The following is a 25,790-nucleotide window of genomic DNA, read 5'->3' as shown; positions in this document are numbered from 1 at the left end:
CTCAGCATCCCTGTAACAGATTAGGGGCACTCAGCATCCCTATACTCAATTGGGGTTCCCTGTTATCCCCATACCAGACCCAGAATCCCATTTATTCCCTTAAGGGGCTGGAGTTTCCTGTCACGCCTGTACGGGGATGGGGTTTCCTGGTATCTCTATAACGTGCTGGGGTAGCTGGTATCCCTCTAACAGGTTAGGGGCGCTCAGTATCCCTATAACAGGTTGGAGTTCCCTGTTGTCCCCATATCAGACCCAGAACCCCAGTTACTCCTATAAGGGGCTGGGGTCTCCTGTTACCCCTGTAAGGGGATGGGGGTACCTGGGGTCTGGTATGGTTATTTCTATACTGGGCTCTGAGCCCAGAGTATTGCGAGACAAGGCTGAGGTTCCAGGTTATTCCTGTGTGGGGATGGGGACCCCTGTTATGCCTGGGATCCCCCATTACCCTTCCACTGGTCTGGGGTTCCCTATTATCCCTATCTGGAGCTGGGACTCCTTGCCATTATTCCCATACCAGGCTGGGGGTCCAGATGATCCCTATACAGGACTGGTGCTCCCGATGTTATCCCAATACTGGGCTGGGGTTCCCAGTTGTTCCTATACAGGACTGGTGCTCCCAGTATTATCCCAACACTGGACTGGGGTCCCTGATTGTCCCTATACTGAAGTGGTGCTCCCAATGTTATCCCAATACCAGACTGGGGCTCCTGATTGTCCCTATACTGGACTAGGGTTCCTGATTATCCTTTTACTGACTAGGGTTCCTGATTATTCCTATACAGGACTGGCGCTCCCAATATTATCCCAACACTGGACTGGGGTTCCTGATTGTCCCTATACTGGACTGGTGCTCCCAATATTATCCCAATACCAGACTGGATTTCCTGATTATCCTTTTACTGATCTGGGGTCCTCTGTGACCTGTCTGGGACCCTCTATCAGCCCAATATTGGTCTGGGACCCACAGCTCACCCCATACCAGAGATGGGACGGGTTTATCCCTGCACGGACCGGGGGTGTGCTGAGCTCCGCACCGAGGCAGACACAGGAGCCCCAGTGCACAGCTGGTAGCCAGGACTTTATGCGCCCCACACAGACACGGACCCCGGGGAGCGGATCCCCCGACACCGAGCGGGACCCCCGGGGTGACACACGGAGCCCCCGACACCGAGCGGGACCCCCGGGACTCCGTGTCCCCCTGCAGCTCCAAGCCCGGGGACAGCGACACCCGGTCCCCGGGCTGGCGGCCGGCGCGAGGTCCCGGGGGCCGGGCAGGGTCCCCCCGGGCTGGGTCCCCCCGGGCTGGGTCCCCCCGGTCACTGCTTGTCGATGGCGCCCTGCTCGGCCGCGCTGTCGCGGGGCGCGGGCGGCCGCAGCCACGGCGTCTCCCGCAGCACGAACCAGCAGTTCCCGGCCCACAGCAGGAAGTTGAGGAACCCGAAGAGCTGCAGGAGAGGAAAGGGGAGAGGGGAGAGGGCAGAGAAAAAGGGAGAGGGTCCCACAGGGCGGCCTTGGGGGAGCATAGCACCCCACACACACCCTGTGCGCCCCATGAGCTCCGAGCACCCCGTGAACCCCGTGCATCGTGTGTGCCCTCTGCACCCCATGCACCCCAAACTTCCCATACATCCTGTGTACCCTGTGCATCGTGTGTGCCCTGTGCACCCCATACACCCCAAACTTCCCATACATTCCATACACCCTGTGTACCCTGTGCATCGTGTGTGCCCTCTGCACCCCATGAACCCCGTGCATCGTGTGTGCCCTCTGCACCCCATACACCCCAAACTTCCCATACATTCCATACACCCTGTGCATCGTGTGTGCCCTCTGCACCCCATGAACCCCAAACTTTCCATACATTCCATATACCCTGTGTACCCTGTGCATCGTGTGTGCCCCCTGCACCCCATACACCCCAAACTTTCCATACATTCCATACACCCTGTGTACCCTGTGCATCGTGTGTGCCCCCTGAACCCCATGAACCCCAAACTTTCCATACATTCCATACATCCTGTGTACCCTGTGCATCGTGTGTGCCCCCTGCATCCCCTGAACCCCAAACTTCCCATACATTCCATACACTGCATGCAGCCTGTATGTAGTGTGTGCCCTATACACCCCATGCACCCCAAACTTCCCATACATTCCATACACCCCACTCACCCTACACTTCCCATAAATTCCATACACTGCATGCATGGTGTGTGCCCCACACACCCCATACCTGCCATAATTCCCCTACATCCCACGCACCCCATGTGTAACCCACGCCCTGTGCCCCACACACCCCAAAATCCCCACCCATGCACCCCAGGCACCTTGTGCACCCCATCTGCCCCACATGTGCCATGCAACCTGTGCACCCCATGGGCCCTATATGCCCCATATGCCCCATGCACCCCATGTGCACTGTGTAACCCCAATGCCAGATGCACCCCATGCACCCCACTTCACCCCATGAGCCCCTTATACCTCAAGCACCTCATATGCCCCATGCCCCCATGCACATCACACACCCCACACATCCCAAACACTGCCAGGGAATGCATCACCACCCCACACCCCATCCTGGCACTCCCTGATGGCTGTGTGCCCATTTCCAGTGCCAGGATCCCAGTGCAGGGTGCCCATTCCCAGTGCAGGGTGCCCATTCCCAGTGCCAGGATCCCAGTGGGGGGGGGATACAGTGTTGATCCCCCATCCCGTGGTACCAAGGCAGGTGGCTGTGGAATGTTTTCACCCACATTTCCATGCTGCCCTCTCCTGGCTGAGCTCAGGAATCTGGCACAGGTGTGGCCAAACGTGTATGTACACCTGCGTGCCCATGTGTGTGCCCCTGTGCCCTCCTGTGTGTGTGTGTGCCCATGTGTATGTGTGCCCCTGTATATGCCCGTGTACATGCCTCTGTGTGTGCGCCCGTGTGTGTGTCCATGTGTGTGTGCCTGTGTGTGTGCCCCTATATGCCTGTGTGTGCCCATATGTGTGCCCATGTGTCTGCCTATGTGCTTGTCTCTGTATGTGCCCATGTGTGTGCTCCTGTGTGTGCCCATGTGTGTGCTCCTGTGTGTGCCCATGTGTGTGTGCCTGTGTGTGCCTGTATGTGCCCCTCTGTGCCCCTGTGTGCCCATGTGTAAGCCTATGTGCGTGCCCGTGTGTGTGCCCATGTGTGCCCATGTCTATGCCCCTGTGCGTGCCCCCGTGCCCTCACCACCGAGATGTTGGCCAGCCCCATGGCGGGCGTGGTGCCAGCGTTGCAGAGCACGCCGTCGGCCTGGCACACGGCCATGGCAGCAATGAGGGCCGAGGGGCGCGTGGCCGCCTTCACGTCGCTCAGCCCCTTGCCCCACGCCGCCGCCGCCACCAGCCAGAAGAAGGCAAAGCAGACGGTGACACAGAAATCCTGCCAGGACGAGAGCCTGGCATCAGCTGGCACCCTGGCACGGCGCTGGGCTCGCGTGCCCCGGGGCGAGCCTGCCTTACTGTGAACGGGAGCTTCGTGTTCTCCGTGTACAGGGAATGGAAGCGGAGGTAGAGCACCAGAGCAGCCATGGAGTAGAGGAAGGAGAAGACCCCCAGGGTCACGAAAAACTCGGCGGGAGCGGAGAAATCGCCCACGAGGTACAGGGTGCGGGCTTCTGATTCATCCTCACAGTTGGGCATCCCAAAGGGAATCTGGTATAACCTGGGGTACAGGGAGGGGGTCAGGGGGCTGGGAATGGAGAGGAGGGTGGGGCTGGGTGGTGTGACCATGCTGGGGTGGTCCCATGGGAATGGAGATGGTGATGGGGATGGATAGAATAACCAGGATGGGGTGGTCCACTGGGATGGATGGATGGATGGATGGATGGATGGATGGATGGATGGATGGATGGATGGATGGGGGATGGATGGATGGATGGATGGATGATGGATGGATGGATGGATGGATGGATGGATGGATGGATGGATGGATGGATGATGGATGGATGGATGGATGGATGGATGGATGGAGTAAGTGCTGGGGTGGTCCCCTGGGAATGGAAGGTTTGATGGTGATGGCTACAATAACCAGGCTGGGGTGGTCCCCCGCGAATGGAGGGAGGGATGGATGGATGGATGGATGGATGGATGGATGGATGGATGGATGGATGATGGATGGATGGATGGATGGATGGATGGATGGATGGATGGATGGATGGATGGATGGATGGAAGTGATGGGGTGGTCCCCTGGGAATGGAGATGGTGACAGAGATGTTCAGAATAACCAGGCTGGGGCGGTCCCCTGGGATGGGAGGGATGGATGGATGGATGGATGGATGGATGGATGGATGGATGGATGGATGGAGTGAGTAAGTGCTGCAGTGACCCCCTGGGAATGAAAGGTTTGATGGTGATGGCTACAATAACCAGGCTGAGGTGGTCCCCTGGGACTGGAGATAGTGACAGGCATGTCCAGAATAATCAGGATGGGGTGGTCCCTTGGGAATAGAGATGGTGACAAGGATGGCTACAATAACTAGGCTGGGGTGGTCCCCTGGGAATGTAGGGATGGATGGAGTAAGGGCTGGGGTGGTCCCCTGGGAATGGAGGTGGTGACAAGGATGGACAGAATAACCAGGCTGGGGTGGTCCCCTGGCATGGGAGAGATGGATGAAGTAAGGGCTGGGGTGGTCCCCTGGGAATGGAAGGTTTGATGGTGATAGATAGAATAACCAGCATGGGGTGGTCCCCTGGGAATGGAGGGCACAGATCCACTGCCATAACCTGGATTCTTTTCCATGATCTAGTGCCCTGGCATGGGGCAGGCGGCAGAGAAAAGGGGTTGGAACTGTGACTCTCATCTGGCCCAACTCAGATAAATCAGGATTCCCGTGGACTTCCCCGAGTACTGAGAATTTCCCTCCTTCCCCATCCAGTCTTTTGTGATTTACAAGAATCCCCCTGGGTGGTGTCAGGAAGTGGCAGGGATGCCAGGGGATGTCCCACGGGGTCAGGGTGTGGGTGGTTTCCAGCTGAACACAGCTCTGCAGACACCATGGCTGTGGTCCCATGGAGGTCCTGCCAGCAGGAAGGGAATCTAACCCAGCCCAGCCTCCCCAGCCTGTGTGGGGCAGCCTGGGGGGCTCAGCACCCCTCACCTGAAGGGGTACCCGAACTGGATGCTGATGGCTGTCATCCCTCCACCTTCACATTTCACTGTGGCTCCGGTCTCACCGCTGAAGGAGCCGCAGGAGCCGAAGGCGAAGATGGCAAAGAGCTACAGGAGAGGGTGAAGGGTCAGGGGGTGAGCTCTGGGGCCCCTTTCATCCTCGGGGGGCAGGCTGCATCCCCTGGCACTCAGTAATGGGCAAGCTGCCCCCCCCAGGGGCTGGCCTCAGGGCTTCCCTCCAGCACTGGCATTCCAATGGGATTTGAGGGTGGGGTCATGTTTGGGGGGGTGGGGACACCAAGGCCAAGCCCACCCAGATCGCCCCTTAATTCTGGGCAGGGTACTGAGTGCCAGAGTGGGTGTCCAGGCAGCTGGGAGCATCCCCATGGTGGCACCCCCGGATCTGTCCCCTCCCCAGGAGCCAGCACTGCCCTCCCTTGCTCTTGGAGTGACACTGCTTTCATCTCTTGGATGAGGGTGCTGGGAAACACCATTCCCAAAGGGTTTTCCCACAGCTCCCCCTGGCCGAGCTCCCAACCCTCCCAGATGAAACGGGGGATCATTGAAATTTAAAATAGACACTGCACCTTTTACAACAGCAGGACCTTATACAACCCACACCGGGACTCAAATAGTTCAGACTCAACCCAAACTTGAACCTGAAGTGTATGAAATAGGCTCCAACATAGTGAGGAATGTGAGTGAACAACAACTGCTGTTCAATCCAGAATGGTCTCTCAAACGTGTTGAGTTGCTAATGCAAATTAACATCTCAAAAATCCAACCAGCCTGCTCCTCCTTCCTAAGAACATCCTTTGAGGGCTGGACAATGTTGTTACAAAGACAGGTACACCTCAGGAGCAGAATAAGAAAGGATCTAACTGGGATGTTGGGGACAAGATTGGGAGTTTTAAATGGAATTGATTCAGAAATACTGATGAATAATCCCCAGCAGGGATGGGCAGCCCGTGTGTGGCACTAAGGGTGTAAGCAGGGGTTTCAGTGGATCCTCCAGGGATTTTCTCCTCGTTTTTGTTTTTGGGCTGTCTTTGCACATGAGGTCTGATCCCACATGGTGGCCTCAATGGCAGGGGGAGCCCAGAGCCCCCGTGGGTGGGATTATGCAAACCAAAGAGCTGTAGGACTGGGGAAAGCCCCTCAAGCTGCCTTCTCCCTGTGGGAGATGCCCAAAGAGAGCTGAGCCCCCCCTGTACCTCAGTTCCCCCCGGGAGCCCCCCGGCCCTGGCGAGGCCGAGCTGCAGAAATGCCACCCTGAAACCCAATCTGCCAGGAGCCATTCATGGCACGGCCAGCGCAGGACAGAGCCGCGGGCGCTTGGCTGCCCCCCTGTCCCCAGGGTCCCCCTTGCTGGGGCTCACTGACCCTCAGTCCCCTCCCCACACACCCCCCCACCCGCCCAGTGCCCCCTGAGCCCCTGGCAGCGGCAGGGACCCGGCACCCCGGTGTCACCGTCCCCTCTGGCAGGGCCGGGCACAGCCACCTGCTCAAGGTCACCGGGAGGGGCTGGTGGCCCGAACCCGTGTGGCCCTGCTCCCCCCTTCCCCCGGACCCCCCAAAACGAGGGGGGTCCCTCCCCCCCCCGCTGCTGATGGCGTGCAGGAAACTCTGGGGGCTCTGGGATTCCTGCAGGAAGGAACGGAGCCCCCCAAATGTGGGGGGACTGCGGGCTGTGGGGAGCAGGGCTGGAGCAGGGGCTGTGACGGGGGGTCTGGGGGGACACACGGGGGTCACTCACCCATTCCAGCACCTTGATGAAACCCAGCGGCTCCTGGAGGCGACCCCAGCGCAGCCCGCGAAGGACGCGGTCCTGCAGGAGAGAGCGGCGGGAGCACCGGGACGGCACCGGGACGGCACCGGGACAGCACCGGGACAGCACCGGGGGATTGGGGTGCCACCCCGAATTGCCACAGCGGGATTGCCCCGGGCACGGGGCTGTAACGGGAGTCACGGGGCTGGAAAGGGCCCTGCTCCGGGCTGGAGCTTGGCTCGGTGGAGAAGGGTTTACTCCGGGAAACCGGAGGGATTGCCCCGGTGAACAGGAGGGGCCGCACCGGGGAACCGGGGAGCTGTCCCAGGGAGACGGGGGGGCTGCAACGGGACTGCCCCGGGCAGGGGCTGCCCTGGGGAACCGGGGAACGGCATCGGCCGCGGCAGCAGAGCAGCGGAGGGTGCACCGCGGCACCGGGGCTCGCACAGGCGGCTACAACGGGACAACGTGCACTGCTCCGGGGATCGGCACTGGGACACCACGGACTCCTCCGGGACACCGCGGAACACCGGGAGCTGCCCCGAGCAACAGTGCCGGGACACCGAGGGGCTGCACCGGGAGCCTGCCGCGGTCACCGGGAGGGGGGGACGCACCGGAGCCCTACCTGGAGCCGGGGCGGTTTATCACCGGCCGCGGGGGCGCCGGGCTCCGACATGGCCGGGCCGGGGGCGGTCGGTGCTGCCTCCGCCGCCCGCTGGGACGGCTCCGCTGGGGGAGCCGCCACCGGGCAGCGCAGCGCCCCCGGGGCGGGCAGCACCGCCCCGCCCCCGGCAGCGCCCCTGGGCCGGGCCCCCCGGGCCAGCCCCCCGCCCCGGGCCGCCCCCGGGCCCGCCGGGCAGCGCAGCGCCCCCCGGGGGGGGCCCGGCCGTGCATCGGACCGGGAATGAGGAGCGCTGGAACGGGGCGGGAATTCCGCCGGGGAACGCTACCGGGACCGGCAGGGAGGCTGGCGGCGTGGCACCGTGCACCGGGCATTGGGGTGCCGGTATGGCCCGGGGGGGCAGGGGCGTACAGCCCCTCCCGGTACCTCCTCCCCGTATTCCCGTCCGTCCCGGAGCGCCTTCCCCACACCGCCTCCCGAAGCTTCTTGCCGGTGTCCCCTTCTCAGTATCCCATTCCTGGTGCTGCCTCCCCGACCCCCCAGTCCCGGTACCCCCTTCCCGACCCCCCAGTCCCGGTTCCCCTTTCCCGGTTCCCCATTCCCGGGAACCCCTCCCGGCACCGCACCGTGCCCGCCGCAGGCCCCGCCCCCTGCTGCTCTGGCCCCGCCCCCGGCACTATAACCACGCCCCCTCTATGACCACGCCCCTCAGAGCTCGCCCCGCTCCCGCTCTGGCCTCGCCCCCTCCCCTCAGACCACGCCCCCATCGGCGCCCTAGAGATATGACCACGCCCCAGACGCTCAGGCCACGCCCATCGTGCTATAGCCCCGCCCACCACCCCAATCCCGGTCCCGCCCCCCCCTCTGCACTGATCCCGCCCTTCCCGCGCTCCCATTGGTCGGACCGCAGCGCCGCTGTCCAATGAGCGGGCGGCGCGGGCGGAAGTGCCGCTCGGGGCCGGAAGCGGCATTGCAGCCCCCGGTGAGGCCGCGGCGCTCCCGGTGCCCCCGGACCCCCCGAGCCACCCCCGGTCCCTCCGGAGTCCCCGGGATCCGCCGGCACCGCCCGGCCCTGCCGCCGCCATGTTCCTCACGCGCTCCGAGTACGACCGGTGAGTGCCCGCCCGGCCGCGGCTGAGTCACGGGCCTGGGCCCGAGCGGTCCGGGCCGCCCCCACCGGCGCCTCCCGCGCTGGGATCGCACCGGGAGCTGCCGAGCCCTGCCGCGGGACCGGGGATGCCGGGATGGGACGGAGCGAGGGCGAGGGGAGCTCGCGGTGTGCGGGGATGGGGTACCCGGGGATGGGAGCGTGCCCGGGGGAGCGGGAGCGCTGGGAACGGAGCGGAGCACCGGGAGCGGCTGAGGGAGCGGGAAGGGGCTCAGCCTGGGGAAAAGGAGGCTCAGGGGGTCCTTGTGGTTCTGTACAGCTCCTGACAGGATGGGACAGCCGCGGGGATCGGGCTGTGCTCCAGGGAACAGGGACAGCATGAGAGGAACGGCCTCAGGCTGGGCCAGGGGTGTTTAGTTTGAATATTGGGAATATTTTCATGGAAAGGGCTGTCCAGCCCTCACACAGAATGCCCTGAGGAGAGATGGAGTCCTCATCCCTGGAAGGGCTCAAAAACCACGTGGAGGTGGCACTTGGGGACAGGGGTGCAGGGTGGGGGAAAGGTTGGGCTCCATGACCTCAAGGGGCTTTTCCACTCTCAAGGATTCCAGGATCCCATGCTCAAACAGGACCTGTCTGGCTCCTGGTGCTCCCTTTGCATTCCAGAGTGTTCCAGGATACCCCACCTGTTCTCACCTGTGCCTTGACCTGCTGGCTCTCCTTCAGTCCATGACCACCCTGGGGCTGTGGACATGTCCCTGTGTCCCCTGCCCCTCCTGTGCCCAGGTGGCTTCACCCTTGAGCAAGATTTTGCTTTCCTGACCTTCTCACTGTGTGTTCTTCTTGCAGGGGTGTGAACACCTTCTCTCCAGAGGGGAGGCTCTTCCAGGTGGAATATGCCATCGAGGCCATAAAGGTACTTTTAAAAAGTTTCCTTCAGAGTTTCCCTCAGAATTTCCGGGTTTCCCTCAAAGATTTCCCCAGTTTGCCCCTCGAAGATTTCCCCAGTTTGCCCCTCAGGATTTTCCCCAGTTTGCCCCTCAGGATTTTCCCCAGTTTGCCCCTCAGGATTTTCCCCAGTTTGCCCCTCAGGATTTTCCCCAGTTTGCCCCTCAGGATTTTCCCCAGTTTGCCCCTCAGGATTTTCCCCAGTTTGCCCCTCAGAGATTTCCCCAGTTTGCCCCTCAGAGATTTCCCCAGTTTGCCCCTCAGAGATTTCCCCAGTTTGCCCCTCAGAGATTTCCCCAGTTTGCCCCTCAGAGATTTCCCCAGTTTGCCCCTCAAAGATTTCCCCAGTTTGCCCCTCAAAGATTTCCCCAGTTTCCCCCTCAGGAATTCCGAGGTTTCCTTCAAAAATTTCTGAGTTTCCTTCAAAGATTTCCTTCAAAATTTCCTTTCCAAATCTCCTTCCAACCCCAGGCAGGGATTGCTCAGGACTTGTTGGAACCCTGGATGCTGAGAATTTTAAATTTTCTGCGCTGAAAGGCACAGATCCACAAAAGAACACTGCATTTGACCTGAGGCTGTAAAGAAGGATTCCAAAATTGATTAATAGCACTGGAATTATGAGGGTGTAGTTAATTACAAGTGTGTAATATCACAGAATAGAAAACTTAAAATTGGGGTTTTAAAATATAGTAATAAATATGAAGGAAAATAGAAGTTTTAGGGTGGAAACAAATTGTTCTTCTTTACCTTCATCTTCATAGATTTGAGTGGTATTTTATAATTAAACAGAAAAGTCCACACTGCAAGCTTCAAGAAATCAATTATTAAGTTAAAAGAGAAATTAATTTAAATAAAATTTCTCATTTGGATAGTTTAACCTTAAAAGACCTTATGACAAGAGATAGTTAGCCATTTTGTACCTTACTAATGAAAAACTACAAAACTCACAGCTGTGAGACTGTAACATTGATAAGAAACAATGAATACCTAAATCTGAACACAAACTATCATCTCAAATACCTCCAATCCCTACCCCAATAAAAATTAAAAAAAAAAAGAAACAAAGAACCCACAAGGCCTAATCAGGCTGTGTCTGTTTCCTCCAGGCAAACATCCCACAGCTCTGCTCTTTTATGGGTCAGGAAGGACCAAAACCTGATTTTGATTTTCCCCAAAATTCAGTGGAATGTTCCCTCTCTGTCCTACCAAGTGATTTATCCCCCAAATAATGCAATCCAAAGCTGTTTATCCCCAAATCCAACCTAAACCACTTCTTGGGTAGATTTAAATGTAAACTGAAGGTTGTTATGAACAAACCCACCTTTGCAGGGCCAAATGGCCTTTGGGGATTAAACATCCTTAATTGATAAATGTCCTTAATTGATAAATATTCCTGTCTGTTACATTGATAGAATGTGGGTGTTTGGCAATAAGTTTAAATTTGGAAAAAACAGGTCAAGTAATGAGGGGAAAAAGCTCTGGGGTGTTTGAACAGGGCAAGAAGAGGAAGGGGAGAAGCTCTGAGGTGGTTGAACTGGGGAGAAGGGTCCTGACTTCGCCTTCCCTGTGTTGCTTTGGCTCCTTGGGGCACTAAAAAGAGGAATAAGGAAATAATGTAACAGAAAAAGTAATACAAGTATCAAGGACTCGGGAATTAAAGCTCCCAGGGGGATGTTGGTGGCCATGCTGGCTTGATTAATTAAAACACATCTCCTGCCATGCCTGTGGCTGTAGGTGCAGCTTTCCAGGGAATTTTGGGGTTAAAATTAAACCCATGCCTTGAAGTGGGTGTTGGGAAGGAGCATTTCACACTGCAGCTGGGACAGTTGTGCCAGGAAATTCCCTGGGGTGGGAGGGCTGGGAGTGCTGGGATCCAGGCAGGGCTGGTGGGATCAAGGTGAGATCAAGGTGGGATTAAGGGAGGACCAGTGTGGGGCTTGGTGGGATTGAACAGGATTGAGGTAAGGGCTGGTGGGATGCAGATTAGGGGCTGTAAAATCCAGAAGAGCGTTGGTGGGATCAAGGTGGGATCAAGGTGGGATGGAGGTAGTTGTTGGTGAGATCAAGGCTGGGTCGAGTTCAGGAGTTGGTGGGAGCAAGGTGGGACCAATGTGGGGGTTGATGGGATTAAATAGGATTGAGGTAAGGGCTGGTGGGATGCAGATTAGAGGTTGGAAAAATCCAGATTAGGGGCTGGTAAGATCCAAAAAGCATTGGTGGGATCAAGGTAGGATGAAGGTAATTGTTGGTGCAATGAAGGTGGGGTTAAGGTAGGACCAATGTTGGATTGAACAGGATTGAGGTAAGGGCTGGTAAAATCCAGATTAGGGGCTGGTGGGATCCAGAAAAGCATTGGTTTGATCATGATGGGATGAAGGTAATTGTTGATGGAATCAAGGCTGGGTCGAGTTCAGGAGTTGGTGGGATCAAGGTGGGACCAATGTGGGGGTTGGTGGGATTAAATAGGATTGAGGTAAAGGCTGGTGGGATGCAGATTAGGGGCTGGTAAAATCAAAATTAGGGGTTGGTAAAACCCAAAAAGCATTGGTAGGATCATGGTGGGATCAAGGCAGGGCTGGTGTGATCAAGGTGGGATGAAGGTAGTTGTTGGTGGCATCAAGGCTGGATCAAGTTTAGGAGTTGGTGGGGTTTGAGGTTAAGGTAGGACCAGTGCGGGCTTTGGTGGGATTAAATAGGATTGAGGTAAGGGCTGGTAAAATCCAGATTAGGGGCTGATGGAATCCAAAAGCATGGGTAGGAACATGGTGGGATCAAGACAGGGCTGTTGGGATCAAGGTGGGATGAAGGTAATTGTTGGTGGGGTTAAGGTAGGACCAGAGTGGAGGTTGGTGGGATTAAATAGGATCCAGATTAGGGGCTGGTAAGATCCAGAAAAGCAGTTGTAGGATCATGGTGGGATCAAGGCAGGGCTGGTGGGGTTAAGGTAGGACCAATGTAGGGGTTAGTGGGATTAAATATGATTGAGGTAAGAGCTGGTGGGATCCAGATTAGGGGCTGGATTGGTAGGATCAAGGTGGGATGAAGGTAATTGTTGGTGGGATCAGGACTGGATTGACTTTAGGAGTTGGTGGGATTAAGGTAGAACCAGTGTAGGGATTGGTGGGATTAAATAGGATTGAGGTAAGGGCTGGTGGGATGCAGATTAGGGGCTGGTAAGATCAAAAAAGCATTGGTAGGATCATGGTGGGATCAAGACAAGGCTGTTGGGATCAAGGTGGGATGAAGGTAATTGTTGGTGGGATGAAGGCTGGATTGAGTTTAGGAGTTGGTGGGGTTAAAGTAGGACCAGTGTGGGGGCTGGTGGGATTAAATAGGATGGAGGTAAGGGCTGGTGGGATCCAGATTAGGGGCTGCTAAAATCCAGAAGAGCATTGGTAGGATTATGGTGGGATCAAGGTGGGATCCAGGCAGCTGTTGGTGTGCCCAGGGTAGGATCAAAGTAGGGGCTGTTGGGATCAAGGCAGGGATTTGTGGGCTCAAGGTGACAGTTTGTGCAGTTGAGGTGGGAAGCAGGCAGGGCCTGATGGGAGTAAGGTGGGATCACAGCAGGATCCAGACAAGGGCTGCCAGGAGCCCCTGGGATCTGTCCCTGTGGCCCTGGTGACACTGAGGTGTCCTGCAGTCCAGGGGTGGAATTGCTGCCTGGGACTCTGGGGAGAACAGGAGATTATGGAAAGGCACGTGCCCAAACCAGAGCTGCAGAGGGATTTGCTCTGATGTGGGAAATTCTCTCACCCTTGAAGGTTTTAAAGAATTTAAAACTCTTTTCCCTCTGGCAGAGGAGAATTCCCAGGGCTCAGCAGGCTCCACAAAGTGCTGTTGCTTGGAGGATGTGCAGCTGGGGAAGGGGCTGAGGGAGCTGGGAAAGGGGCTCAGCCTGGGGAAAAGGAGGCTCAGGGAGGACCTTCTGGGACCCACTGGGTTCTCATGGAAATCCCATGGATTTCACCCTCCCCACAAGCTTGAAAATCCCCCATGCCACGCCAGAGTGGGTTTGTGTGTGGGTGACACAATTGAATCCAAACCAACTCACCTGCAAATAAGTCAGAGTTAGCAGTGAGATGGGTGTGAGCTGGGGCCTGTGGTGGTGTTTTGCAGCTTGGCTCCACAGCCATTGGGATCCAGACCTCAGAGGGAGTTTGCCTGGCTGTGGAGAAGAGGATCACATCCCCCCTGATGGAGCCCAGCAGCATTGAGAAGATTGTGGAGATCGACTCCCACATTGGTATGGAGGAGGGACTCACCCCTGTGCATCAGATCACCCCTAAATTGTGAATTATTTACCAGAAGAGTCCATCCCCTGGCAATTTGGGGAGTTGTGTGTTGGGATGAGCCCTCCCTGCCAGGAATGCTCATCCCTCCCAGTGCACACCAGCTCCTGCTCACTGGTTTTGCAGGCTCTGAGGCAGCAGAAGGAGCTCCAGGAAGCAGAAGGAGGCAGCTGAAGCTCCATCCCCCTGCCTCAATAACCTCCCCTGTGAAAGTTCATCCCAAATTTACTGCTGGGAGGGCAGGGAATTATGGTGGGCCTGGCTGGGGCCAGTTTCTCCAGAATCACTGATGCCACCCATGCCCTGAGCAGCCCACAATGGGCTCATGACCAAATATGTCACCCTGAGGGGCAGGAAACCTCCAAAATTCCTGTGTTACTGCTCCATGGGCATGGGAGGAGCAACCTCCAAAATTGCTGTGTTGCTGCTCCATGGGCAAGAGTCCAATTTCCTCCTCCCAGGAGCTTGTGATGCAATCCTCTCCTCCCAGAGGGATCTGTGCTGGGATTCCTGTGGGGCAGCCAGGGTCCTTCCCAGCAGGTTGTTCTGGAGCAAATCTGGATCAATGCCACAGACTCCTCAAGGCTGGAAAAGCCCTCTAAGATCATGGAGTCCAACCATCCCAACTGATCCATGTCCCAAAGTGCCACATCCTCACTTTGAACCCTTCCAGGGATGGGGATTCCCCCAGTGTTCACAGGGCAGCTTTGCCAGGGTCTGACCATGCTTTCCATGGAAAAATAATGTAATATCTGACCTGAACCTGCCCTGGTGCAGCCTGGGGCTGTTCCATCTTGTCCTGGGAGCAGAGCCTGACCCTCCCTGGCTGTCCCCTCCTGTGAGGAGTTGTGCACAGCAAGAAATTCCCCCTGAGCCACCTTTTGTCCAGGCTGAGCCCTTTCCCAGCTCCCTCAGCCATTTTTGGTGCTCCAGTCCCTTCCCCAGCTCTGTTCCCCTCTCTGGACATGCTCCAGCTCCTCATTGTCCTTCTTGTGAGAAACCCAGAACTGTTCCCAAGTGTGGCCTCAGCAGTGCCCAGCACAGGGGGACAAATCCTTTCCCCACCTTCCCACTCAGGGACCAGCTCCTCCCTGCACCCCTTGGTGGCTTTGGGCATTTTGGAGGAAAACACATCCCAAATAATGAGTGGAATGAAACAGGAATGAGAAAGGAATGATTCCTGGTTGTCCTTTCCCTTGCAGGATGTGCCATGAGTGGCCTAATAGCTGATGCAAAGACTTTAATTGACAAGGCCAGAGTGGAGACTCAGGTAAGATCTGGCATCTCTCTAATTAAATTAGCAACACAAATCCCAGCAACTCCTGGAAATTCTGGGAAAGGGAAGATCATTCCATCAGAGAAGCTGGTGGGGAGCTGGAGGCTTGGTGGGAGTGTAGGAGCTGAGTGTTCTGGTAAAATATTGGATGTATTTGTTTTCTTTTTATCCCCTTAAATTTCCTGGATGCCTCAGGTGCTTGGAGGTCCCAGGTACAGATCTGTGCTGCTGCAAAGGATTTTCCTGGGGTTTTCTCCTGTATATCAGCACTTTTCCACCCTCTGGGGAGCTGTAACACATTCCTTCCAAAGCAGATATTGGGATAAATCCTTCAGCCTTGCATTTCCCTCTTGGCACCCCAAGCCTTGGTATCCAATTTTCTGTGGATTTTTGTACATCCCACTCTGCCTGATGCTTCCATGGGTTAACTGGCTGTGCCCTGAGTTCCACAGGGAATTTATCCTTGTGTCCCCCCCACCTCAGCCATGCAGGGGTGGGATATTTTGGGCACATGGGGCTAATGGGAATTTTTATTTGTATTTTCTTGCAGAATCACTGGTTCACCTACAACGAGACCATGACAGTGGAGAGTGTCACACAGGCTGTGTCCAACCTGGCCCTGCAGTTTGGGGAGGAAGATGCTGACCCAGGAGCCATGGTGGGATTGGGGGGGACTGGGGGGTGCTGGGGACCCCCCCTGTCCCCCCTGTCTGACCCATTCCCTCCTTGTCCTGCAGTCCCGCCCGTTCGGTGTCGCTCTGCTCTTCGGAGGGGTGGATGAGAAGGGACCCCAGCTGTGAGTTCTGCTCTCTTAATCCAGGGAAAAGACCAAACTTAATCCAGGGAAAAGACCAAACCTAATCCAGGGAAAAGACCAAACCTCCACTGCAAAATTCCCAGGCTGTTTTAAGGACTTGATTCTGGGATTTTCCTTGGGTTTATCCCATTATGTCCCTGATAAGTTTGTTAAACCCTTTCCAGAGCCCCACCTGCTTGTTTGGCATGGAAAATCATCATATCTGCCCCAAACCCTTGCCTTTTTTAATGAAAAATGTGGTTTCCTGGGGAGGAGGGAAGTGTTAAAGCTCTCCTCATCTTGAGTGTATTTGTACCTTTCCCTAAAGGAGCGGCAGAGCCACCAGTAACATAATCCATGTGACATTCCTTGGGGGAGGTGTTGGAGCAGCTGTAACCTGAACTCAGTGCTTCAAATGGCCTCACTGGAAGTGGGAAAGGCTTGGCAGAGCCAGACCAGTCAGGGGAAAAAATCTTGCTGAATTTATTAAAAAAAAAATGAGGATAAGATGAGGAATCCGAAGGGAAATGGTTCTCTGAGGAAAGAGCCCAGAAGCTCTTGGGAATGAATCCCAGCTCCAGCTGTTCAGGGAGCTCTGGGGGTTGGTGGGAGAGTCCCTGGGGTGCCCTGGGGAGGGATGGGGTGCAGGCAGTGACCCCCTGTCCCCACAGGTTCCACATGGATCCCTCAGGGACGTTCGTGCAGTGCGATGCCAGAGCCATCGGCTCCGCCTCTGAGGGAGCCCAGAGCTCCCTGCAGGAGGTTTACCACAAGGTAAGGGCTGAATTTGGGGTTGGGGGTCACCTCTGTGGGTCTGGGGTACCTCACCACCTTCCAGGATCCCCTCATTCCCTCCCCAGTGAGGATTTAGGGCTGGGCTGGAGAGGAGGGGCCTGAGCTGCTCAGGGCAGGATCACTCCATGAGTAGGTGCTGAGGATCTCTACTACTGAGAGCTGCTCCCAGCAGCTGCTCTCTGCCTGTGAGATAATTAAGGCCATGTCAGGAAGTTCTCTATAAATAAAAACTGAGCTCTGGGTGCTGCTGTCAGCATCAGGCTCTGTGTGGGTACAGCTGGAAGCATCCTGAGCTCACAGCAGCACCTTCAGAGAAGGGAGCAGTTTTTGTGCTGCAAGTTCTGCTCATGTTTGATATTAAATAGGAATTTTTCCCCCCATGATGAGAGAATTGCACATTTTGGGTGGTAAGAAACCAAACCCTGATGAAAAGCACAATTAGTGATGGTGGCTGGGGAGACTAATTTGTTCACTAGAATCTTCAAATTACCCAAATCCTGGATTGTGAACCCTTTTTCAAGTGCAGAGTTAGTGAAACACAGCTGTGCTGCACATCCCTCTGGCTCTAGGGATGCCTGGGATTTAGCAGATTAAATGTAGCATGGAGGATTCTGCCTGGAGGGAATCTGACTTTTGGGAGGGAATTGGTGAAGAGAAACAGCCTCTCCTGTCCCAGATAAACCATTTTAAATTTTCCAGATTTATGTGCCCAAATGAACCATTTTTAAACCTCACAAAGGCAGGATTTCACTGTCCCTGTGGATATCCCTGCCCTGCCTGCTCCAGGCTCCCAGGGATGCTGCAGATCCCTTGCTAAGCTGCTCCTTTGGCTGCCTGGCTCAGGGGATTTGGGAGAGGGGAGGGCCAGGGGCTGAGCCTGCAGCTTGGCACCCATCAGCCATTTGTTTTGCAGTCCATGACGTTAAAGGAAGCCATCAAATCTTCCCTGGTCATCCTGAAGCAGGTCATGGAGGAGAAGCTAAATGCCACCAACATTGAGGTGAGTCCTGCTGGAGTCAGGATTGCCCCTGGAGCAGGGAATGGAGCAGCTCAGGCCTTCCTGAGGTCCTGCAGGTGTTCCTGCCCTTTTCATCACATCCTCTGGGGCATTTTGGAAAAGTTGAAGCTTTTCCCCTTCCAGAGGTGCAGAACCTGGTCTGTTTTCATGGCTGATCCATGTGGTATTTGCACCTCCTCAGGATAAGATGAGTCTGACTCCCTGTTCTTAGAAGGCTAATTTGTTATTTTATGATTATAAATCATTTTATTATAAATATCATATTATATTAAAGAATGCTATACTAAAACTATACTAAAGAATAGAGAAAGGATTCTCTATTCTATATATAGAATAGAGAATATACTATATATATAGTATTCTCTATACTATAATAGGAAGGTTTAGTAAGAATGAATAGTAAAAACTCATGACTGACTCCTCAGTCTGACACAGCTGATGGTGATTGGTCATTAATTAAAAACAATTCACATGGAACCAATCAAACAATAATCAGCTGGTAAACCGTGTCCAAACCACATTCCAGAGCAGCAAACACAGCAGAAGCAATCAGGTAATATTGTTTTCATTTCTCTCTGAGGCTTTTCAGCTTCCCAGAGAAGAATCCTGGGCAAAGAGGATTTTTCAGGAAATGTGACAGTGACAGATCCAGGATGAGCAGAAGGGATTCTCTGACCTTCTCCAGTCAGCAGAACCCAACATGCCACCCAGACTGCTTCCCCTGCATCTAACCATTCTTTTTTGCCTTGCTGCTTGTAATATTAGAAGGAATGAAAATCACCCAACTCCTGGGCTGCTATATTGGTCCTGGGGCAGTGCCAAAAATCCCCTGGGCAGTGGGAGCAGCAAGGATCCTCCAGGAATGGCTGTGCCCTGTGCCCTGGGGGCAGGCAGCACCCACAGACCCCCAGAGCTGCTCCTCAGGCTCCTTTTTGGGTGGGAAAGCTCCAAACCCCCTGCACTGGCTGGGGTAAGAGGGAGATGAGAAGCCAGGCTGGTGTATAGAGTTTGCTTCTATTTTGGGTGGGTTATGAGACACCAGACCTTTGCAAAGTGTGGCATTCCAGCTCCTGAGCTGCTCTCTCCTGCCCTTCCTTCCCTCTGAGTGCTGGGAAACCTTTTCCCAAACAGCCCCAAGCTATTCACCCCATTTTTGTGTTAAATTTTGCTGTGGGGGGACCATTCCTGGTGGCATTCAACTTCCTTTGGAGGGGAAGGCCAACAGCACATGGAAACTTGGATACTGTGTCCCAAAATCATTCCTTGGGGCTGGAATCTCCTCCCCAGGTGCTCTCCCAGCCCTTGGCCATACATTTTTTCCTGGTACAGTGCAGGCAGAGGAATGTGTACAGTATCCTGATGTCATGTCCCTGTTTAACAGGGCTTAACTGTGCTTGGCACAGCCCTGCACTGGGGTGGCATGGTGCAGGGGGAAGGACAGCAGGAATGTGCTGAGGATTAAAAGGTTTCTATTGACTCAAGGCACCCCCTGGCTGAAAATGTGCCACCTGAAGGGCTCTTTGCTTCCTAGAAGTATGTGCCTCTCCCATTCCTTGGCTCTGGCCAGGCTGCTGTGGCATTTTCCATCTAGGAACAAAGAGAAGAGGAAAAGGGTGGCTGTGCAAGAGTTAAACCCATTGGTGGCAAAGGTCAGGAGCCTGAAAGGACTTGACAATTTTAGATTAATGACTTCCCTGTGAAGCCTGTCAGGGAGGTGGGGAGAAGGTGAGGGACAGGTGTGGAGAAGCAAAGGAATTGGTGTCTCTGCTTGTAGTTGGTTGTAGTGTTCATTAAGGGTTTTTTTGGCATTTAGAGCTGATTTTGGTGCATAAATCTGGCTCTGGTTGGGCCCAGGATCAGTCCAGGGTGGTTTGGTGCCCAGAGCAGCTGGGGCTGCCCCTGGATCCCTGGAAATGTCCAAGGCCAGGCTGGACAGGGCTGGGAGCCACCTGGGATGGTGGGAGGTGTCCCTGGGGTGTCCCTGGGATGGCTTCAAGGTCCCTTCCAAGCTACTCCATGACTGAGGGGCCTAAAGTGGCATCTCCAAGAGTCTCCACCTTGTCTGAGAGGTCTGGGTGAAACCTGGGCTGGCAGCAGCTCTCAGGCTGAGTGTGGGGAAAAACACCTGCAAAACACCTCATGGTACCTGCCTGCCCTGGATCAGGGGTTCCTTGTGCTGGTGAAGGGGGGGATTGTGAGAAATCACCTTGGAAGAGCTCTGGGATCTGCTGGGATGCTCCAGAACTTTCCTGCAGGTTTTTGGTTGCATCCACACTTTGATCCTGGAGAGTCAAACCATGTGCCCAGTGCCTGAGTTCAGGGGCATCCCATCCCATCCCATCCCATCCCATCCCATCCCATCCCATCCCATCCCATCCCATCCCATCCCATCCCATCCCATCCCATCCCATCCCATCCCATCCCATCCCATCCCTACTCCCATCCCATCCCATCCCTACTCCCATCCAAGCCCTGTCCTGTCACAGACATATTTTATGAAAATTTTTATGAAAAAGCTTCAGCTTCTCCATGTTTTGCTGCTTTGGAATGTGATTTAGAGAATTCTTTACCCAGCCTGTGAAATTGTTTTTTACTTGTTGACCAATGACAGCCACCTGTGTCGAGGCTGTGAGCAGCCACAAGATTTTATTATCATTCTTTTTCATTCCTTTCAAGCTTTCTGATGAAATCCTTTCTTCTATTATTCAATATAGTTTTAATATATATTTTCTTTTAATATAATATATATCCTAAAATAATAAATCAGCCTTCTGAAACATGGAGTCAAGATTTTCATCTCTTCCCTTATCCTGGGACCTCTGCAAACACCACCACCCTGTCCTGCCCCATCCCAGCCTATTATGGGATACCCCAGCTCATTCCATGCCATCCCAGCTCTCTCTGGAGCCCTGGCATTTCCACTGGCACAGCTGGGCCTGCTTTGGGCTCCCAGCCCTGAGCCAGCTGTGAATATTTCTGCTCATGTTTCTCTTCCAGGCTCCTTCTCTCATTAAGTATCTCTCATCCCTGGTGCTGCCTCTGGAATGTTTCTGCTGTCTGCCCTGGCTCTGTGCTGTCCCTGTTTTCCTTAGAGACCTCAGCCTCAGTTTCCCTGAGCCCCTCAGCTCCCACACAGGCCAGGATTTGCCTCTTTGGTTTCTGGAGGAGAAGAATCCTTTACAGAAGCAGAAATTCTCTCTTTGAGGGCTTTTCCTGACTCTGTGCTGTCCCTTTTTCCTTAAGAGATCCCTGCCTCAGTTTCTCTGCCTCATTTTCCCAGTTTTTCTGAGCCCCCTCAGCTCCCAGACAGGCCAGGATTTATTCCCTTGGTTCTTAGGGAAGAAGAATCCTTTACAGAGGCAGAAATTCTCTCCTGGGAGTTTTTTGATGGCTTTTCCTGACTCTGAGCTGTCCCTCTTTTCCTTAGGGATCTCTGCCTCAGTTTCCTTCCAAACAGGATTTGGCCCCTTGATTCTTGGAGGAGCAGACTCCTTTGCAGAGGCAGAAATTCTCTCCTGGGAGTTTTTGATGGCTTTTCCTGACTCTGACTCTGTGCTGTCCCTGTTTTCCTTAGAGACCTCAGCCTCAGTTTCCCTGAGCCTCCTGAGCTCCCAGACAGGCCAGGATTGGTTCCTGGAGGAGCAGAATCCTTTGCAGAGGCAGGAATTCTCTCCTTGATGGCTTTTCCTGACTCTGTGCTGTCCCTCTTTTCCTTAGAGATCCCTGCCTCAGTTTCTCTGCCTCAGTTTCCCCAGTTTTTCTGAGCCCCCTCAGCTCCCAGACAGGCCAGGATTTATCCCCTTGGTTCTTAGGGAAGAAGAATCCTTTACAGAGGCAGAAATTCTCTCCTTGGAGTTTTTTGATGGCTTTTCCTGACTCTGAGCTGTCCCTCTTTTCATTAGGGATCTCTGCCTCAGTTTCCTTCCAAACAGGATTTGTCCCCTTGATTCTTGGAGGAGCAGACTCCTTTGCAGAGGCAGGAATTCTCTCCTGGGAGTTTTTGATGGCTTTTCCTGACTCTCTGTGTTGTCCCTCTTTTCCTTAGAGACCTCAGCCTCAGTTTCTCTGCCTTAGTTTCCCCAGTTTTTCTGAGCCCCCTCAGCTCCCACACAGGATTTGTCCCCTTGGTTCCTGGAGGAGCAGACTCCTTTACAGAGGCAGAAATTCTCTCCTGGAGGGTTTTGATGGCTTTTCCTGACTCTGACTCTGTGCTGTCCCTCTTCTCCTTAGAGAAAAATTTGTCTCTTTGGTTCCTGGAGGAGCAGACTCCTTTGCAGAGGCAGGAATTCTCTCTGGGATGTTTTTGATGGCTTTTCCTGACTCTGACTCATCCCTCTTTTCCTTAGAGATCTCTGCCTCAATTTTCCCAGTTTTTCTGAGCTCCCTGAGCTCCCAGACAGGCCAGGATTGGTTCCTGGAGGAGCAGAATCCTTTGGAGAGAAAGGAATTCTCTCCTTGATGGCTTTTCCTGACTCTGTGCTGTCCCTTTTTCCTTTGGGATCTCTACCTCAGTTTCCTCACAGACAGGATTTTTCCCCTTCATTCCTGGAGGAGCAGAATCCTTTGCAGAGGCAGGAATTCTCTCCTGGGGGGTTTTGATGGCTTTTCCTGACTCTGACTCTGTGCTGTCCCTCTTTTCCTTAGAGATCCCTGCCTCAGTTTCTCTGCCTCAGTTTCCCCAGTTTTTCTGAGCCCCCTCAGCTCCCACACAGGATTTGTCCCCTTGGTTCCTGGAGGAGCAGAATCCTTTGCAGAGGCAGGAATTCTCTCCTGGGAGTTTTTGATGGCTTTTCCTGACTCTGACTCTGTGCTGTCCCTCTTTTCCTTTGGGATCTCTACCTCAGTTTCCTCACAGACAGGATTTTTGCCCTTCATTCCTGGAGGAGCAGAATCCTTTGCAGAGGCAGGAATTCTCTCCCGGGAGGTTTTTGATGGCTTTTCCTGACTCTGACTCTGTGCTGTCCCTCTTTTCCTTAGAGAAAAATTTGTCTCTTTGGTTCCTGGAGGAGCAGAATCCTTTTCAGAGGCAGGAATTCTCTCCTGGGAGTTTTTGATGGCTTTTCCTGACTCTGACTCATCCCTCTTTTCCTTAGAGATCTCTGCCTCAGTTTTCCCAGTTTTTCTGAGCCGCCTGAGCTCCCAGACAGGCCAGGATTGGTTCTTGGAGGAGCTGAATCCTTTGCAGAGGCAGGAATTCTCTCCTGGGAGGTTTTTGATGGCTCTTCCTGACTCTGACTCTGTGCTGTCCCTCTTTTCCTTAGGATTTCCACCTCAGTTTCCTCACAGACAGGATTTGTGCCTATTTTCCTAGTGGAGCTGAATCCTTTGCAGAGGCAGGAATTCTCTCCTGGGAGGTTTTTGCTGGTTTCTCCCCCATGGAGTGGGAGCAGTTCCCACTAAAATTCCCTGCTGCTGCTCCTCTTGAGGAGGCTGAGTCAATGCAAAGCTATTTGTGCAGCAGGCAGCTATTTTAGGGCACCATGGAGCTGGAATGATCCTGGCAGATCAGCACAAGGAACAGCTGCTCCCTGCTCTCCTCAGCCACATTTAACCCCTCGTTCCTTCTCTTGCAGCTTGCCACGGTGGAGCCTGGCATGAAATTCCACATGTACACAAAGGAGGAGCTGGAGGAGGTCATCAAGGATATTTGAAAAAGAGGGAGAAACCCCCCCAAAAGCTCAAAGCCCTGCCCTGACCAAAGGACCTGGTGCAGCTCACCCAGCTCCTGGGATTTCCCTCCCCACAGCACCTGCATCTGCTGCTCTGCCAACTCCAGAGGTTTTTTTTACCTTTTCTGGACAGAACTGAGCTTTGCCCAAGGAGGGAATGAAATAAATCATTTTGTTACTCTCACTGGGCTCCTCAGCAAGGGGGGGAAAGGTGGGAAGGGAGGGATTTGGAGCCCAAACATGGGGTGGTGGATTGGGACAGCAGCTGTGCCAAGGGCACTGCCAGGCCTGCTGCAGGAGTGAGTCTCCCTCTTGTGGTGCTGTCCATGGGGAAATCCAGGTGTTATTCCACACTTCTTTTAAAAAAATAGAGAGTTTTAAATCTGTTCAGTGCATTCCTCCCTCTTTCTCCAGTGTTTTTTATCTGTAAAAGAGTTCCTGGAGCTCCATCTGCTTCCCTGCAAAGCAATCTACACTCAGCCTTGGGGTTTGTGTTTGGAAAAAATCCAGAACAACTGATAGATCAGAGCCCCCCAAGCAGAAACAGGGAAAATGGGCTGAGATAACCCCTCACCACTGAAATCCTGCAGGTACCACTGGGGTTTGAGTTAACCCTGTTTTACACCAGAAAATTCCTGCTTATCCCACTTAGTTTTTTGTTCTCCAGCAAAAATCTCTCTGTGTGTCCTCCTCAAAACAGTGTCTGGGAATCAAAGCTGGGTCTGATAAGGGAATAAATTCAGATTAAAAGAGTATTTTCCTATGAAGTCATGGGTGTGGGGAAAGCCAGCTCTGCCTCAATCCTGGCAGCTGGCTCTGAGCAGGGCAGAGGGCTGGAAATCAAAATCGAGGATAAATTACAATTTCAAATTACAATTTCAGGATAAATTTAGGGTATCACCCTGAACCAAGCAGCACTGGCTGGTGTGGCAGAGCTGAGTAGAGCTGGGACAGGGGTTGCCCTAGGAAATAGGAATGCTGGAAATGAGGAAATGTGTTTGATCAAATCTCCCTCCACGTCCAGCTCTGCCTTTTCCAGAAGGAAGAATCTCTCTCCTGCTAGTTTTCCCCTCTTTTGCCACTGCCAGATGGATTCAGGAGGGGAAGCAAATCTGGAAAATCAGTTTTTGGATCGCCTCAGCTTCAGCATAGCCCAGCTCCCTCCTGGGAGAATTCCTGACTCCTCTCCCAGCGCTGTTTAAAGGGAACAAATTGGATCAGGTGCTGCCCTTAGAAGTGGGATCCAACACCTGCCCTGCAGTTGGAACCAAATAACCTAAATTACATTTTCACGGCCTTTTTTTCTTTTGGGAAGATGTTGGGAGTTCTGGATGCTGAGAATTCCAGACTTTCTGTGCTGGCAGGCACTGACCACCAGGAGAACACTGCATTGACCTGAGGCTGTGGAGAAGCTTCCAAAAGGGAATGGTAGAACTGGGATTGTGGGTGTGGAGTTTGAATGGAAGTGTGTGATATCACAAGGTGGGAAACTTAGAGTTTAAAATTTTGGAATATAGCGATAGATATAAAGCAAGATGGAGGTTTTAGCCTGAACATGAAATTCCATCTCAATCCTGACCTTGGCAGAGGTAGAGAAGGAAGGAAAAGAAAGGACATTAAAGAAAGAAAGATATAAATAATTAAAACTTAAATCATTTAATTATTAAATTAATTTAAATAATTTAAAAATAATTTAAAATTATTAAAAAATTAAATAATTCCTCGGAGCCTGGACATGGAGACTCAGCCTGGCTCGGGCTCGGTGCTGTTCCTCATCCCCCCTGTGCCCTGTCCACCCCCGGAGGTCACAGCGCTGTCCCCTGCGGGACCCCCGGCCCCGCCCGCTATTTGTGAATGGGTCGGGCAGGCCCCCTATGGCCTCAGCCAATCAAAAAATCGCTCCGGCGCTCTCCGCCAATCCGAAGCTGTCGCTGGGTAGATTAGAGATCGGAGTGGGGAGGGGCGGGTTCAAGCGCTGCTAGCCAGTCACAGGAGGTGGTTGGCGGTGATTGACAGATAAGCGAGCCAATCAGTTGGCGCGGATGTGCCTTCGGGGAGGAGGCGTGGGGGCGTTCTGAGCGACAGCTCCTCCAGCCAATCCTCGCCGCCCCGGCTGGGACAGCGGGACACGCCCCCGCTAGACGGACAGCGATAGGCGGATGGACAGAAAGACAGGCCGATAGACAGAACGACAGACGGACGGACAGAAAGCGCGACAGATGAATCGACAAAGATCCCCGCCCCGTGCCCGCCCAGCGCACGGGCGGACGGACAAAAAGACATCCCCACTTTCAACGGCTGGGACGGACGGACAGATCGATGACCCTCCCTGCATCTCCCGGGATGGACAGACAGACAGACA

General features: G+C 54.1%; 2 protein-coding genes across 2 annotated transcripts; one reads left to right on the top strand and one right to left on the bottom strand.

Annotated features, from left to right (window-relative positions):
• Positions 1 to 1,316: 1,316 nt before the first annotated feature.
• On the bottom strand, positions 1,317 to 7,580 carry SYPL2 (synaptophysin like 2). The gene is made up of 6 exons (XM_058039842.1): positions 7,530 to 7,580; positions 6,893 to 6,964; positions 5,126 to 5,244; positions 3,487 to 3,688; positions 3,215 to 3,406; positions 1,317 to 1,445 (listed from the first exon to the last, which is right to left on the bottom strand). Exons 1-6 carry the CDS (start codon positions 7,578 to 7,580, stop codon positions 1,317 to 1,319), a joined length of 765 nt encoding a protein of 254 aa, XP_057895825.1.
• Positions 7,581 to 8,489: 909 nt separating this feature from the next.
• Positions 8,490 to 23,612, top strand: PSMA5 (proteasome 20S subunit alpha 5). The gene is made up of 9 exons (XM_058039841.1): positions 8,490 to 8,638; positions 9,484 to 9,550; positions 13,702 to 13,828; positions 15,077 to 15,144; positions 15,701 to 15,808; positions 15,888 to 15,946; positions 16,618 to 16,720; positions 17,655 to 17,741; positions 23,333 to 23,612. Exons 1-9 carry the CDS (start codon positions 8,610 to 8,612, stop codon positions 23,408 to 23,410), a joined length of 726 nt encoding a protein of 241 aa, XP_057895824.1. The 5' UTR covers positions 8,490 to 8,609; the 3' UTR covers positions 23,411 to 23,612.
• Positions 23,613 to 25,790: the final 2,178 nt, after the last annotated feature.

Source organism: Melospiza georgiana, chromosome 23 (assembly GCF_028018845.1).
Source record: "Melospiza georgiana isolate bMelGeo1 chromosome 23, bMelGeo1.pri, whole genome shotgun sequence".
In the NCBI taxonomy this organism is placed as follows: domain Eukaryota; kingdom Metazoa; phylum Chordata; class Aves; order Passeriformes; family Passerellidae; genus Melospiza; species Melospiza georgiana.
This window is presented reverse-complemented; position numbering and strand designations above follow the sequence as displayed.

Excerpts from the sequence above, each read along its gene's own strand:
- SYPL2 (XM_058039842.1), bottom strand. The coding sequence starts at position 7,580 with ATGTCGGAGCCCGGCGCCCCCGCGGCCGGTGATAAACCGCCCCGGCTC. Across the intron at positions 6,965-7,529 it reads ATAAACCGCCCCGGCTCCAG|GACCGCGTCCTTCGCGGGCT; the intron begins GTAGGGCTCCGG and ends TCTCTCCTGCAG. Across the intron at positions 3,689-5,125 it reads CAGTTCGGGTACCCCTTCAG|GTTATACCAGATTCCCTTTG; the intron begins GTGAGGGGTGCT and ends CCTGTACCCCAG.
- PSMA5 (XM_058039841.1), top strand. The coding sequence starts at position 8,610 with ATGTTCCTCACGCGCTCCGAGTACGACCG. Across the intron at positions 15,947-16,617 it reads GATGAGAAGGGACCCCAGCT|GTTCCACATGGATCCCTCAG; the intron begins GTGAGTTCTGCT and ends CTGTCCCCACAG. Across the intron at positions 17,742-23,332 it reads TAAATGCCACCAACATTGAG|CTTGCCACGGTGGAGCCTGG; the intron begins GTGAGTCCTGCT and ends CTTCTCTTGCAG.